The sequence below is a fragment of the Stomoxys calcitrans genome, chromosome 4 (genome assembly GCF_963082655.1).
Source record: "Stomoxys calcitrans chromosome 4, idStoCalc2.1, whole genome shotgun sequence".
Lineage (NCBI taxonomy): Eukaryota > Metazoa > Arthropoda > Insecta > Diptera > Muscidae > Stomoxys > Stomoxys calcitrans.
In genome coordinates this window covers 92,287,166-92,303,154 of record NC_081555.1, presented here as the reverse complement: position 1 = coordinate 92,303,154, position 15,989 = coordinate 92,287,166, and the positions used below count along the sequence as shown (strand labels likewise).

The 15,989-nt window shown below is 41.2% G+C and overlaps 1 protein-coding gene across 1 annotated transcript in view; it reads left to right on the top strand.

Moving 5' to 3' along the window:
- LOC106084985 (uncharacterized) overlaps positions 1-15,989 on the top strand; it is a 188,702-nt gene that overhangs the window by 141,528 nt on the left and 31,185 nt on the right. Inside the window, exons 5-6 of the mRNA XM_059367200.1 lie at positions 589-729; positions 8,474-8,691. Of these exons, the coding sequence (XP_059223183.1) occupies positions 589-729; positions 8,474-8,691 (359 nt within the window). The remainder of the gene's footprint in view (positions 1-588; positions 730-8,473; positions 8,692-15,989) is intronic.

The following is a 15,989-nucleotide window of genomic DNA, read 5'->3' as shown; positions in this document are numbered from 1 at the left end:
TTGTTATCAACACTGCCTAGATAGAAATTATTCTCATACCCAGTGTCGTCAAGATTCGTCATAGTTATGACTTTGACTTATTGTTGTACTAATTGCAGGGGCAATTAGACTAGATTGCTGGATATGTCTTTCATCTCTCTACTCGCATTATTTGATATATTTGTATATATATATATTTGTATATTTTTGAACTAATACTTTAATTACATCCCTTTGAAGTACAACTACGTTTATTTTAAGGGAAATGTTATTAATTTTCAAATTATAATAAAATAATGTTGGAGAAAAATTAAACATAAAATTAATGTCTGACATAAGTAGGACATCCTATTGTGGATGTCTGTCTGTCATGCATATCTTTGCATTCTATGCGGCATTTCAGTTTTAATTATTTGCCCATTTATCTTATTATGTATTTACCTTCTACTACTACTACTATTACTTGAGTTTCTAGTCCATTGTAGATAGTCGTTTTACCCCTTTTTTCCCCCTAAGGGACTATCAAATTGTCCGACATCCTAACGTAGAGAACATCATTTTATACGCTTTTTAATTTTTTGTTTGTTTCTCTTCTTTCGTCTTTTGCAGATACGGTGACCAAGTCATGTCCTTTCTTTCTGGCTTCGGGCATTGTGCTGCTGTTGAGTTTCATTGTCTTTCTGATACCAACCTGTTCACATCAAAATAATTTATATTACTTTAGTGCCGGTATTATGTTCATTGTATCAGGTAAGTGACTTTACAATTGTTAGTCTTCGTTTAGTTCTCTTTTGGTTTTTTTTTTTGTTTTTTTTCGAAAAATGTGGCACAATTACCTATAGCGACACCACTTTGCATCAACCACCACTCCTTTACCAAATCCCATCAATCATCCATACAAACATGAAATGAAGAACCTCCCAAAAACAAGTCACACATCATCATCATCGTTATTACAATCACCAACATCATCATGAGGTAGTTCATTCATCATGACTGCCAGAAGGCAAATTTGTGGTAAAGTAAGACATAACAAGTAAAAATGTGCTAAGTTCGGCCGGGCCGAATCTTGCAAACCCACCACCATGAATTGTACTAAGAACTTATGCCAACAAACTTGATTGAAGAGCACATGTGTATGTGTCTGCCAACGCTGACTAAGCCGATGATCGGCTTATACAGGACCTATATCAGTTTATAGACCGTTTTGAACTATACTTGCTACAGTTATTAGAAGTCATACCATAGCACCACGTAACATAACACCTGGGAGGCCACCGTAGCGCAGAGATTAGCATGTCGGCCTATGACGCTTTTCGAATCCTGACGAAACCATCAGAAAACAAGTAAAAGCGTGCCAAGTTCAGCCGGGCCGAATCTTATATACCCCCCATCATGGATGGCATTTGTCGAGTTCTTTTCCCGGCATTTCTTCTTAGGCAAAAAAGGATTTAAGAAAAGATTTGCTCTGCTATTAGAGCGATATCAAGATGTGGTCCGGTTTGGACCACAATTAAATTATATGTTGGAGACCTGTGTAAAATGTCAGCCAATTCGAATGTTGATGGTCATGAGAGGATCCGTCGTACAAAATTTCAGGCAAATCGGATAATAATTGCGATCTCTAGAGGCTCAAGAACTCAAGATCCCAGATCGGTTTATATGGCAGCTATATCAGGTTATGAACCGATTTGAACCATACTTGGCACAGTTGTTGGATATCATTACAAAACACGTCGTGCAAAATTTCATTCCAATCGGATAAGAATTGCGCACTGTAGAGGCTCAAGAAGTCAAGACCCAAGATCGGTTTATATGGTAGCTATATCAGGTTATGAACCGATTTGAACCATACTTGGCACATTTGTTGGATATCATAACAAAACAGGTCGTGCAAAAACTCATTCCGATCGGATAAGAATTGCGCACTGTAGAGGCTCAAGAAGTCAAGACCCAAGATCGGTTTATATGGCAGCTATATCAGGTTATGAACCGATTTGAACCATACTGAACGCAGTTGTTGGATATCATAACAAAGAACTTTGTGCAAAAACTCATTCAAATCTGATACGAATTGCGCCCTCTAGAGGCTCAAGAAGTCAAGACCCAAGATCGGTTTATATGACAGCTATATCAAAACATGGACCGATATGGCCCATTTACAATACCAAGAAACCTACACTAATAAGAAGTATTTGTGCAAAATTTCACGCGGCTAGCTTTACTCCTTCGGAAGTTAGCGTGCTTTTGACAGACAGACAGACGGACGGACATGGCTAGATCGGCATTAAATGACACGACGATCAAGATTGTATATACTTTATGGGGTCTCAGTCGAATATTTCGAGTAGTTACAAACAGAATGACGAAATTAGTTTACCCCCCATCCTATGGTGGAGGGTATAAAAATTGTCAGTGGTGGTTTTCCCCTCCTAATGCTGGCAACATTTGTGAGGTACTATGCCATGTAAAACTTTTCTTCAAAGAGGTGTCGCACTGCGGCACTCCGTTCGGACTCGGCTATAAAAAGGAGGCCCCTTATCATTGAGCTTAAGCTTGAATCGAACTGCATTCATTGATAAGTTTGCCTCTGTTCCTTAGTGGAATGTTCATGGGCAAAATTTGCATTGCCAACACAACACCACGTGCCACATCGGACAACAACTGCAAGTTCCAGGGGCTCAAAATCTCATATTGGGAGATCGGTGTTTATACGAGCTATATTCCAAACTTAATCGATATGGTCTATTGGCAATCCCAGCGACCTACATCAATAAGAAGTAGCTGTACAAAATCTCAAGCGCATATCTTTATTCTTTTAACCGCTAACTTTATTTCGACAGACGGACAAGGCTAAATCAACTTTGAATATCAAGATGACATCCATATTTCAAAGTGTTTCAAAGGGAATATCGAAATTAGTATACCCCTCATCTTATGGTGGTCGGTATGAAAACATGAATTGTTGTAATTGCGGTTGCTCTGCGGCAGTGGGTATGGTAAAATGGCATGGCAAGGCAGACGAGTTTTTGTATCTGCAGCATTTATCATATATGTGAAAATGTTGGATTTTTAGTTTATGCGTCCTGGGGTACGTATGAGTTATACAAGCAGCATGCTGTGATAATGCTCATACGTTATGGTGTACAACATTTAAGGGGTATAGACAATGAAAAGATTTTAAATGTTCAAATGTAAGCAATTAGCAAAAGTTTGTATGTGTTTGTGCTAAGCTAAAGGAATGGTAGCCTTTTATACCCTACATCACCACTGTGGTGCTCAGAATCAGAATCTCTTTTTGATACGATATAGCTATGTCCGCCAGTCTGTCTGTTTGTCTGTCCATGTTAATATGTGTACAAAGTACAGGTCGCAATTTTCATCCGATCGCCTTCAAATTTGGCATATAAATTTTTTTGGCGTAATTTGCCACATAGAGCCTCAGTTTTTATAATTTGAACATATTTGGTAGAAGTTTGATACGGGTACTTTATCCTATGTGAAAATCATCGCCAAGGTCCATCAAAATTGGTTCAAAATTAGCTATAGCTCTCAATTGGTACTTATAGGGTTAGGTTAGGTTGAAAAGACGGTGCAGATATTAATCCGTCCCATGCCACTATGGATATACACCTAAGCCAGTAATCGGCTTGTTATGCGCTCTAAAAACTATAAAGTAACCTCTAAAAAGAAAATTTTAAGTTAAAAATTCCGTGCTACTTACAAAATCCTTAATTGTTTGCCATACCACTCCCCTAAGTTGCTTCATGTCTGATATTGTGTCTCCACCTAAGTACCGGTATCTGTTGGACGCGAAACTCGGGCAATGACAAAGAAAATGCTCCAACGTCTCATCATCTTGCCCGCATGCCCTACACATGCTAGTGAGCTCGTAGTCCTATGTGTCCCGTTATGATACCAAAAGCTATACTGACCTCCTTCTTGCTTCCTTTCATTAATAGCCTCGCCTTCTCACGATCTGGATCCCCCCATAGGATTTTTGCCGTCCTACCGACTGTTTCGCTGCTCCACCATGTTGCACGCGCATTCGTCGTCCACTCCCTTAACTCGGACTGTATCGACCCGAAAGGCTTCGGATTTACCAAGTTTATTGACGGCAGTCCTCTGACCTTCACCGCCAAATCGTCTGCCATTTCATTTCCCCTTACTCCATTATGGCCCGGCAACCAAACGATGCTGATTTTCCCATCCTCAGAGAAGGCGTTAATCTCCTTCTTTCACTACAGGACTGTTCGTGACTTTACCGTCCTGGTTGTTATTGCCCTTGTGGCAATTTTACTGTCGGTAAAGATGTTCACACTCGACGTCCTCGCGTTAGCAGCACACCACTTCACGCATTCCGTGATCGCACGGATCTCCGCCTGCAGGACCATATTATGATCAGGTAGTCTAAAACAGATTTCAGTCCCTGGGTTGATCCATCCATGTAACATGATCTTCCAGACGGCAAAACTAGGGTTCCGTCAATCCAAGACTGTGCCGATGGCATCAGTGCCTCGCACTCGACTTCAAGGTTCATCTCAGGTGTAGGTCAGCACATTGTTAAAAGCACCCTCGATGTCAATGCGTACCGCCATGGAGTACGTTTTGGCATCGAAGGATTCTTCTATTTTATGCACAACCTCGTGCAGGTCAGCCTCCATCAACCTTCCCTTGACATAGGCATGCTCTTTGTATCCATGCAGTTCGCTGGATGCCCTACTCTTTATAATGATTTCCACAATACGTTTTGAGTAGAAAGAACGCATAGCTTGCCTTGCCAGGCTTGGGTGTAAACACCACCCATGCCCCTGCCAGCCATTCAGAGTATATGAAAGTCTTATGCACGTTGCGAAAATTTTGGCCAGACGAGGCGCCAGATAGTCTGCCTCTTTCTGTAATAACGCCAGAAATATTCCATCAGGTCGAGGTGAAGCTCCTCAAGGATTTCTTCACCATAGATGCCGTTTTTATAAACCTTCGATCAACGTCATTATTCCAAGATTTCGGTGTCTCTGTGAGTTCCTTCGCATCCTGTGGAAAATGGGTTTTCATCAAAAGCCTCAATATGTCCTCCTTTGTCTCTGATCTCACTCCCATGTTGTCCACTAAAGTTTTAGTTTGGACATGGGTTTTTGAGAGAAACATTTTTTATCTTGGCAGCGTCATTAACGCTATCGACCTGTTTGCAGAAAAGCTTCCAGGAGGCACGTTTTGGCGCTCTGGTAATCTTATTGTATTCCTTGAGCCGTGTGCAATACACATCCCAATTAACTTTCGCTTTTTAACGACGAGCTCTATTGAAAGATCTGCGGAACTCTTTCCCAATATTGCGAATCTCCCTGGTCATCCAGGGTTCTTCTTGGGCTGATTTTCTTTCCCGAAGAGAACAACTATCTTCGAAGGACCCCTCCAGTGCAGTCGTAATCCTGTACACATTTTCGTCAATGTCTTCTATGCTTGGACAATCTAAATTATCTTGCCCAAATCTTCTTCTTAGTAGCTGCCCGAATTTTGTCCAGTTCAACTTATTCCGGAAGCTTATCGGATCGGCACTGGCCTTGCTATTCTAAACCTAATGTAGCAATGGTCGGGGAAAGAGTGTTCCATGGAGACCCTCCAATCCTGAACCTCTTTGATTAGATTTTCCGAACATATTGTCACATCTAATACCTCCTTCCTAATCCTATTAACAAAGGTAGCGGTGTTCCCCATTTTAAGTCTTATTAAGACGTTAGTATACAAGAACTCTGCTAAGGCTTGGTCCCGCTTATTAGTGATGGTGCTACCCCACGAAATGTGGTGAAAGTTCGCATCACACGCCATTAGAGCCTGGTTTCCTGTCTGTTTTACTTTCCTCACCAGCCGTTGCAGCTCCGACGTGGGTGTGATGCCAGTGATGACAGGTATGCTCCACCGTCTAACTGTCTCACCACTGTTCTATTCGACGTTGACAACTCTGGGGAAAATATAAAATTAAAATTTTTATGACAAATAACGCAGGTCCTCGGCCGAGTACCAGTGTTGGCATAGAATAATTGGTAGTTGATATGGTTCAGTCCATAAACTTTGATCTGGATCGTCCATGGCTCCTGAATTAAGGCAACATGAATATTGCCCTAGCTGATTTTCTCCATCAGAGCGTGTGTAGCAGTCTCGCTCCGGTGGAGGTTTACCTGGATTACCTCAATCATTGGTCCTCCAGTAAATGGGCATCTTGGGAGTAGGTGATGATCTCATCATCTGCTCCCTGTTCTTTAGACTGCATTGACTTTCCTGTCACTGCACTGCCTGATATCTTGGTTTTAGGTTTTTTTTCCTAGTCTAGTCTTCTGACTTTCTATAAAGTCGGTAATGGTTCCATCGTCGGGTCCCTGTTCGTTAAGCTTTATTGGGTTTCCATTCCCTGAACTGCCTGATGTTTCAATACTAGGATCTTTGCCTATCTTAGCCTTCCAAATCTTAAGGAAATTAGCTTCTTGGGAGTAGGTGATGGTACCATCATCGGCTCCCTGTTCGTTGGGTTGCTTTGAGTCTCCTGTCGCTGCTTTGCCTAATGTTTCAAAATTAGGATCTCTACCTATCCCAGTATTCCGAATCTTTAAGTCAGTGATGGGTCCGTCGTCAGCTTCCTGTTTGTTAGGCCTGAGTTGTGTCTCTCGTCACTGCACTGCCTGATATTTTAGTATAAGGATCTTTGTTTCTCCTAGTCTTTCCAATATTGAGAGATGCCGTGATTGTCTCGTTGTCGGCCCCCTCTTTGTTGGGCAGTGTTGAGTCACCTGCCACTGCACGGCCTGATGTCGCAGAATGAAAATTTCTGCCACTTCTAGTCATCTTAATCTTGAAAAAGACATTTTTGCTCCCGTAGTGCGCCATGCCTTTAGTCTTAGCCAAACTTATCACGGAGACTTGATCAATGCCAACCACAAAGAGAGTTTCTTCCTCCTTTTACTCCCTGTGGAAGACCTCCCGTCCGTCGCAAATTTACTACCCCATCCCTTGATGAAGACCGTAGCCTTTGTGAGATGGGGGATATCCATTTTTCTCACCAGGTCGAGCTTTGCGGCATCCCAGGGAGCGTAAATACCTCTGACAAGCTGTTTGATGGTATCAATACATTCCGCCGACGCAAAACGCAGCGTAAAAATGTGCCCTCTCAACTCGCAGCTCATCATTTGTATGGGTGGACCCACACATGTTCAAAAATCCGATCGTTAACCAGAATTTCCACTTGGGACCGATGATCTGGTGGAATCCTACCGGATGCACAGCCGATAAAGCGGATACACAGGCATAAGTTAGCTCATCCGGCCGAACTTAACACGCTTTTACTTGTTATAAATAAGATTTTGTTAGCACTTTATATCTGTTTTGAGAGGATGTTTTTACACCAAGCTTCATTCATTTTTTTTTTATTAAAAACCCACCTCTAGTATAAACGTTTTTTTGGAAAAATTTGATCTAAAATTGGTTTTATAAAAAAAAAAATATTTTTTATAGAAAATTTTGTCAACATTTTATTTTATAAAAATCTTTTCTTTTAATAACTTTGTCAAAATATTATTCTTGTGTCGTTGCTATTTAAATTGTTAACACAAATGAAGAAAAAATTCAATTAATTTCGTTTATTTTTGGGTCTCCTCAACACACACTGATCGACTTGAGTTTTTAATGGAATTTTTCAATTAACGCCACATACATCTCAATCAATGGCTTTACCATTGTTCTAGCAACAACAAAAAATCACTATAAATAAACGTTTGTTGGATGTCTCTTCATTTTCTTTTACGGGGTATTAAGTACAGGCAACGAATACTCATACTCATACTCGTATTCGTATTCGTATATCTTGAAATGCTTGATATGCAACCAATACGCCGCTGCCTTTTGGGTAAGACAATGGGAAAATTTCATGGCTTTTTTAAAAAACATAATCACGTTAGTGGAGAAAGGCGGCGAAAACCTGTTTCACATCCTTTTGTTTCCATTGTCCTGAAAACGTCAAACCATTCAGTTATTCGTTCATTCATTCATTCATCCTTCCATTCATCATTTCATTTATTTTTTTTTATAAAGAGTGACTCAACAGAAAGAGGACGGTGCGAAAGGGGCAAAGGACCCTTCTGCCTCATGTCATACCATTAATATTAATTTCAATTTAACTTTTAATTACTGTCAGTGTTGGTATTTTAACGCGTTTTCTTCTTTGCTTATCAACTGTTTTCACTGTTTCCATTATTGTCTTTTTTTTTATTTGCCTTTTCACACCTTTCCTTCGTTGGTCTTTCGTACATTCGGGACTTAATTTGCTGTTACATTACTGCTCATTAAAACAAAAAAAAAACCCACCACAATGTCACCTTAATGTTAAAATAAATAACAAATGGAAATGGAAACGCCATCATCTTAACTGCATCACTATTGGGAAAAAATGACAACGACAAATAATTACAATGCCGATTTCGTTTGTGACTTCTCCTTTGCATGAAAGGCTTGCTGATGCTCATCGGTCTGATCGCTTACATATCCATACTGAAGGCGGAAATTGGGTCAAAGTTGCGTCCAAGGTCATCACTGCAGCCACCCATGTTTAAGGTTACCTACGGTCAAAGTTTCTTTCTGTTTGTCTTCGGCTTCATTGCCACCGAGTTTGTGGGTCTGCTGAACATCTTCCTCTATATCAGTCTGCAGGAGGTCGGCTATTACAGTGTAAGTATGGTAGTAGTTTTGTGCTTGTGAATGACTCAATACTTTTGCTGTTTGCTTTTTTTCCACCTTCACTGAGATTTAATTATTTCAGTAATAAAATCTCAATGAATAGAACTCAGCCCAGAACATCAAAGTGGATGTGCGTAGCTGAAGGCGACATGCGGAGTAGAATCTATTTTTATTTTGTGTTTAATTTTCATTCATTCATATGATTCTATGATGATTTTAATTAATCTCGAGTTCTCAGAAATATTGCAATAATGTCACATGTTAGGCGTTATAAGAACTTTATGAAAATAGATTTTTTTTAAAGTGCAAACATGATGACTACCTAGTTTTATTGCAATATTTTTCATTGACATGTAACTAATTGAAATAATAATAACATCATCTAATTAAAAACTAAAATAAAAGTAAAACAAAATTATAAAAAAAAATGCAACGAATATACAATAGCTTAAAATCCTATAGGATGGTAATAATATATATAAATAAAAGAATATATATATATATATATAGAATATGAAAGGATATAACATTTTACGCAAATTTTCGTAGAAATGAAAAATTCAGGTCCTGGATTAAAAGACAGTTTCATGTACTTTCAATACTTAAAATTTTCATTTATTTTCGATATTTAGACTAACATGGTCATCATCCAGAGATTTTAGAATTTTTTTGATTGAAAATTATGCAATAATCAAGGACCTGAAGCCGAAATAAACCAACTTAAACTTAAACTGCAGTCGAACTTATATATAACGCACTTCCCTATAACGTATTGTTCTCTTTAGTGAATAAAAAGTGAAAACACAACTTTTTTTCAGCCATTTTCATCTTTTTTAACCTCTCCATAGTTATCTTCTCTATAACAAATACTTCTCTGTAACGAATTGTTTTTAAAGCGATACTAGAAATTCTCACACAAACTAATCTCTTTATAACGAGTCTTTTGACAAACTTTTTTATTGAAGTTCAAAAACAAAAAAACAAGTAAAAAGGCGTTAAGTTCGGCCGGGCCGAACTTTGGATACTCACTCGGGTACCCTAGGGTATACATGTAAACCACCTTTCGTCAAAATCCGGTGAAAATACATACCTTATGCCCCATAGCAGCTATGTCGAAACAGGTTTCGATTTGGACCAAATATTAATAGGTACAAGTCATTGTTCAATTGTGTATAACAAAATATTGGTCTTTTTTGTAGCTATATCTAAAAATAAACCGATCTGAACCATATACGACACGGATGTCGAAAATCCTAACATAATTAAGACTGTTCAGTGAAATCGGATTATAAATGCGCCTTTTATGGGACCGTAACCTTAAATCGAGAGATCGGTTTAAATGGCAGCTATATTCAAATTTGAACCGATCTGAGCTGAATTGAAGAAAGATGTCAAGGGGCCTAACGCAACTCACTGTCCCAAATTTTGGCAAAATCGGGCAATAAATGCGCCTTTTATGGGCTCAAGACCCTAAATCGAGAGATCGGTCTATATGGCAGCTATATCCAAATCTGGACTAATCTGATCCAAATTGAGAAAAGATGTCGAAGGGCCTAATACAACTCACTGTCCCAAATTTCAGCAAAATCGGCTCGTATGGGTCGAAGACCAAATCGACCCTGTGGCTCGTATGGGTCGAAGACCCTAAACCGGCGGATCGGTCTATAAAGTAGCTATATCCAAATCTGGACCGATCTGATCCAAAATGTCCCAAATTTTGGCAAAATCGGACAATAAATGCGCCTTTTATGGGTGCAAGACCTTAAATCGGGAGATCGGTCTATATGGCAGCTATATGCAAATCTGGACCGATCTGAGCTGAATTGAAGAAAGATGTCGAAGGGCCTAACGCAACTCACTGTCCCAAATTTTGGCAAAATCAGACAATAAATGCGCTTTTTATGGGCGCAAGACTTTAAATCGAGAGATCGGTCTATATGGCAGCTATATCCAAATCTGGACCGGTCTGAGCCAAATTGAGAAAAGATGTCGAAGGACCTAACACAACTCACTGTCCCAAATTTCAGCAAAATCGAATAATAAATGTGGCTTTTATGGGAGCAAGACCATAATTCGAGAGATCGGTCTATATGGCAGCTATATGCAAATCTGGACCGATCTGAGCCAAATTGAAGTAGGATGTCGAAGGGCCTAACACAACTTACGTTCCCAAATTTCAGCAAAATCGGATAATAAATGTGGCTTGTATGGGCCGAAAACCCTCAACCGGCGGATCGGTCTATATAGCAGCTATATCAAAATCTTAACCGATCTGGGCCAAATTAAAGAAGGATGTCGAGGGCCTATATGGCAGCTTTATCTAAATCTGGACCGATCAGGGCCAAATTAAAGAAAGATGTCGAGTGGCCTCACACAACACACTGTCCCAAATTTCAGCAAAATCGGTTAATAAATATGACTTTTATGCGTCTAAGACCCTAAATCGGCGGATCGATCTATATAGGGGCTATATCAAGATATAGTCCGATATAGCCCATCTTCGAAGTTAACTTGTTTATGGACAAAAAATAATATGTGCAAAGTTTCAGCTCAATATCTCTATTTTTAAGACTGTAGTGTGATTTCAACAGACGGACAGACGGAAGGACATGTCTAGATCGTCTTAGATTTTTACGCTGATCACGAATATATATACTTTATGGGATCGAAAGTGGATATTTCGATGTGCTGCAAATGTAAGAACAAAATGAATATACCCCCATCCTTCGGTGGTGGGTATAAAAATGTGGAATAAAACAAAATTTGATAAATGTACTGTCCGTAAAATTGTTTATGCGGGACAGTATTGTGGTCAGGCAGTCTAAAACAGATCTCAGTCCCTGGGTTCTCAATGAATACCCCTCAGGCCCACTCTTTCCTCTAGCTTTTATCCATCCGTTTAACATGATCTCCCAGATGGCAATACTAGAGTTTGGTCAAACCAAGACTGTGCCGCTCGACACTCGACCTCAAATGTCGCCTTAAGTATCGGATCGGAAACCTCTTTCATTCCATTCCTTCCCATTATACCGCGATGGTATGAGCTGCTTCCATCCTCAATCCATGCTCCTATCGCCATAAGTTTTATAGCCGTAGTGGCTGTCTGTCAATGGGTCGGATATCCAGAATAGTCTCCAGTGCCCTAGTGGCCGTGGTCCTCATCGCTCCGCCTATGCCAAGACAACATATTCTCTGAACCTGTTGTATGGTCCTTATGTTGTACTTTTTCTCCATAGCAGTCCACAGAATAGTATAGCAGACGTAAGTAAGTATTAATCTAATCGCGCTCCTGTAAAGCCAGAGGACTTTCCTCGGATTCAGGCCCCATTTCGGGTCTACGGCCCGTCCAGATGGTGCCCAACATCAGTGAGCCTTCTCAGTACGCTCCTGAATGTGACTCTTCCAGTTAAGTTTTCTATCCAAGATCACTTCTAATATGGAAGAACTTTTCGGTCCTTCTGCATAGCTGGTTCGGATCCTTAACCCTAATAAGTCTTATAGCATCGGGTTCAGTCAGCATCCGTAATAGGTTATTTATGGTAGTCATCCAAAGTAGTGGCGATTAAATGCCCTTTGTGGCGTACCCTGTGCAACCTTCTCCCTTTTAAGTATGTCATAGGACGCGCAATTTATCCACCTGTTCCTTAGCATATGCTTTATCCAATCTCTAAGGACCCGATCCACCCGGTACTGGTCTAAGGATTGGATCAATGTGTCGGTCTGCATATTGTAAAACGCGCCCGCGATGTCAATGCAATCCGCCAATGTGTACGTGTTGGCATCAAAGGACTCTTCTTTTTATGCAGAGCCTCATACATGGCAGTCTCCACCGACCTTCCCTTGACCTAGACATTGTGTTTGTATTTAGGCAGTTCGCTGGATATCCTACTCTTTACATGGTGTCCACAATAGGTTCGCATAACTTACATTGCCGGGCTTGGGTTTAAATACTACCCTTGCCTCCTGCCAGGATTTCGGAGTATATACAAGTCTTAGGCACGTTGTGAAAATATTGGCCAGATGCGGCTCCTTCTGTAGTAACGCCGGAAATATTCCATCAGGTCGGGGTGATTTAAATGATTTGAAGCTCTTCAAGTCTTCCTTTACAATAAATTCTGTAATGATAAGCCTTCGATCAACAGCATTATTCCAAGATTCCAATGAGTCCCGTCGTATCCTGTGAAAAATTCGTTTTCATCAAAAGCCTCAAAATGTCTTCCATTTTTTCTGCCCTCATTCCAATGTCGTCTACTAACGATTCAGTTTGGAGATGGGTTTTTGGGACAAAATTTTTTCATCTTGGCGGCGTCACTAACACTATCACAGAAAAGCTTCCAGAAGGCACGTTTTGCCGCTCTGGTAATCTAATTGTATTCCTTGAGCCATGTGTAGTTCACATCCCAGTAAAATTCCGCCTTTTTACGACGTTGCGACTCTCCCCGGTCACCCAGGGCTTTTCTTGGGGTGATTTCCTTTCTCGAAGGTGACAACTATCTATGAAAGTCTCCACCAGTGCGGTGTTACCAATATTAAGTGTTATTAAGTCGTTTGTATTCAAAAACTATGCTAGGGCTTGGCCCCGCTTATTAATGTTGGTACTACCCCACGAAATGTGGTGAGAGTTCGTGTCGCACCCTATTAGTACCTCATTTCCCGTCTGTTTTGCCTTCCTCACCAACCTTTGCAACTCCAACGTGGGCAACGGTGTCGGAGAGTCGAAAGGCAGATAAAGTGATGCCAGGTATGCTCCACTGTCTCAGCACTATTGCATCCGACGTTGACAACTCTGGGGAAAATACATTATTTAAATGTACCAATGTTAGCATAGAATAATTGGTAGCTAATATGGTTCAGTTCAGAAACTTTCTTCCAGATCGTCAATGGCGTCTGAATTTAGGCAATATGAATCTTGCCCTTGCTGATTTTCTCCATCAGAGCGTGAGTAAAGCTATGTCGCTCCGATTGGGATTCATCTGGATGACCTCAATCATTTGCCCAGCCTTAGATTGGCTTGTTAAGAGTGGTTGATGGTCTCATCGTCTGCTGCCTTTTCTTTAAGCTGCATGGAGTTTCCCATCACTGTTCTCCCTGATGTTTTAATATTGGGATCTTTGCCTATCCTAGTCTTCTGAATCTTGAGAAAGTCCGGTAATGGTTCCATAATCAGATCCCTGCATTCAGTCTACTGCCTGGTGTTCTAATATTGTGATCCTTGCCTATACTAGTCTTCCAAGTCTTGAGAAAATGGGCTTCTTAGGTGTAGGTGATGGTTTCATCGACGGCTCACTGTGGGTTAGGCTCCGTCACTACATTGCCTAATGTTTCTGCATCAGGATCTTTATCCATCGTAGTCTTCTTAATCTCGAGAAAGTCGTTGATGGTTCCGTCATCGGGTCCATGTTCGTTAGGCTGTGTTGAGTCTCTCGCCCTTGCACTGCCTGATGTTTTAGTATAAGAATCTGAGCTTATCCTAGTCTTCTCAATGTTGAGAGAATTGGTGATAATCTCATCGTTGGCCCCCTGGCCGTCAGGCGTTATTGAGTGTCCTGCCACTGCACCGCCTGATGGCTCATTATGTGGATATTTGCCTATCCTAGTCTTCCGAATCTTGAAAAAGACGGTCATGGCCCCGTAGTACGCCATGCCTTTAGTCTTATCCAAACTTGTCACGGAGACTTGATCAATGCCCACCACCAAGGAGAGTTCCTTCCTCCTTCTCCTCCCTGTGCAAGAGCTTTATTTCTTCACGACCTTGGTTTTGTAGTTTAAGACCTCCATTATACGTACCGTCGCGATTTCGCCGCCCACATTCATGATGAAGAACGTTGCCTTTGTGTGCTGTGGGATGTCCATCTTTCTCACAAGATCGAGCTTTGCGTCCCAGGCTTTCAACAAGGTTTTTGACGATATCAATACATTCCGCAAAACGCAGCTTTAAGATGCCCCCTCTATACTCGCAGCTCATAATTTGTATGGATGGATCCCCCTCAGAGTGCAACACCTGAGACCGACGATCTAATGGAATCCTACAGGATGCACAGACGATATTGACGACTGCATAAGTCATCTCATCTCTGTTGTACTTCCTTGCCACTCTGGCGTAAGAGGGCGGCTCCTCACCATTCTCAGCGAACATCTTTCCCTTCCGTGATGGCTGTGGCATCCTTTTGGAAGTCACAGTCCTCCATGAAGACTCAGGGGCCGTGCGCGCTTCCTTCGTTCCTGTTCCGACTTTGTCTACCTCCGCAGGAAACTGTTTGAAGTCTCCATTGCGGTATGGCTGGCTTGATTTTCCCAGAGTGCTTCTTCAGCATTTTAGCATTGTAATGCTCTTCGGGAGATCTGATTCTCTTTACAGCTTCCGTAGAAGTGCTTGGAACGTCAGTTCTATCCCTTCCAGCATCCTGCACTTTCGCCCGATTGCACTCCTCTGTCTCCTTCTTCGTACCCCAGATCGCTTTCTCGGTCTGCTTGTGAGCTTAGCAAAGCCATCGCTCACTTCTGCAGTCATCCCGCTGCCCTCATCTCTCGATTCGGCTGCGATGACTGTTTCATTGACACTGTTGCTGTCTGAATCCGAGTCAGAAACACCACCTTTACTTAAAGGCCAGGGACGAACTGTGCATCCCTCTGGTTTATCCGTCTCTTCCTCACTAATTAGTCTGACGACTAGTTGTAACTACGTAGGTAACTGCACCAGGAGGCCACCGTAGTGCAGAGGATAGCATGTCCGCCTATGACGCTGAACGCCTGGGTTCGAATCCTGGCGAGACCATCAGAAAAAATTTTCAACGGAAAACCACCTCCTAATGCTGACAACATTTGTGAGGTACTATGCCATGTAAAACTTCTCTCGAAAGAGGTGTCGCACTGCGGCACGCCGTTCGGACTCGGCTATAAAAAGGAGGCCCCTTATCATTGAGCTTAAAACTTGAATCGGACTGCACTCATTGATATGTGAGAAGTTTGCCCCTGTTCCTTAGTGGAATGTTCATTCACAAATGTCGCCAGCATTTGTTGGAGCATAACCACCGTGAAAATTCACCGTTTGACTTCATAGGCGGATATGCTAACCTCTAACTCTCGGCGACCAAAAGCAATAATAATTTTAAATAAATCAAATCAAATCATTTATTGACTCAATTAGCTGCAGTGTCAAATCAAATCCCAATGCTTAAACTAAAATCACATCCTATTCACGGAAATAAAAGGCAAACTAAAATCAATGCACACCAACAGTATTGAGAAATTTCCTTTTTAGTTTGTACAACAACTCCCAGTGGCCTGTC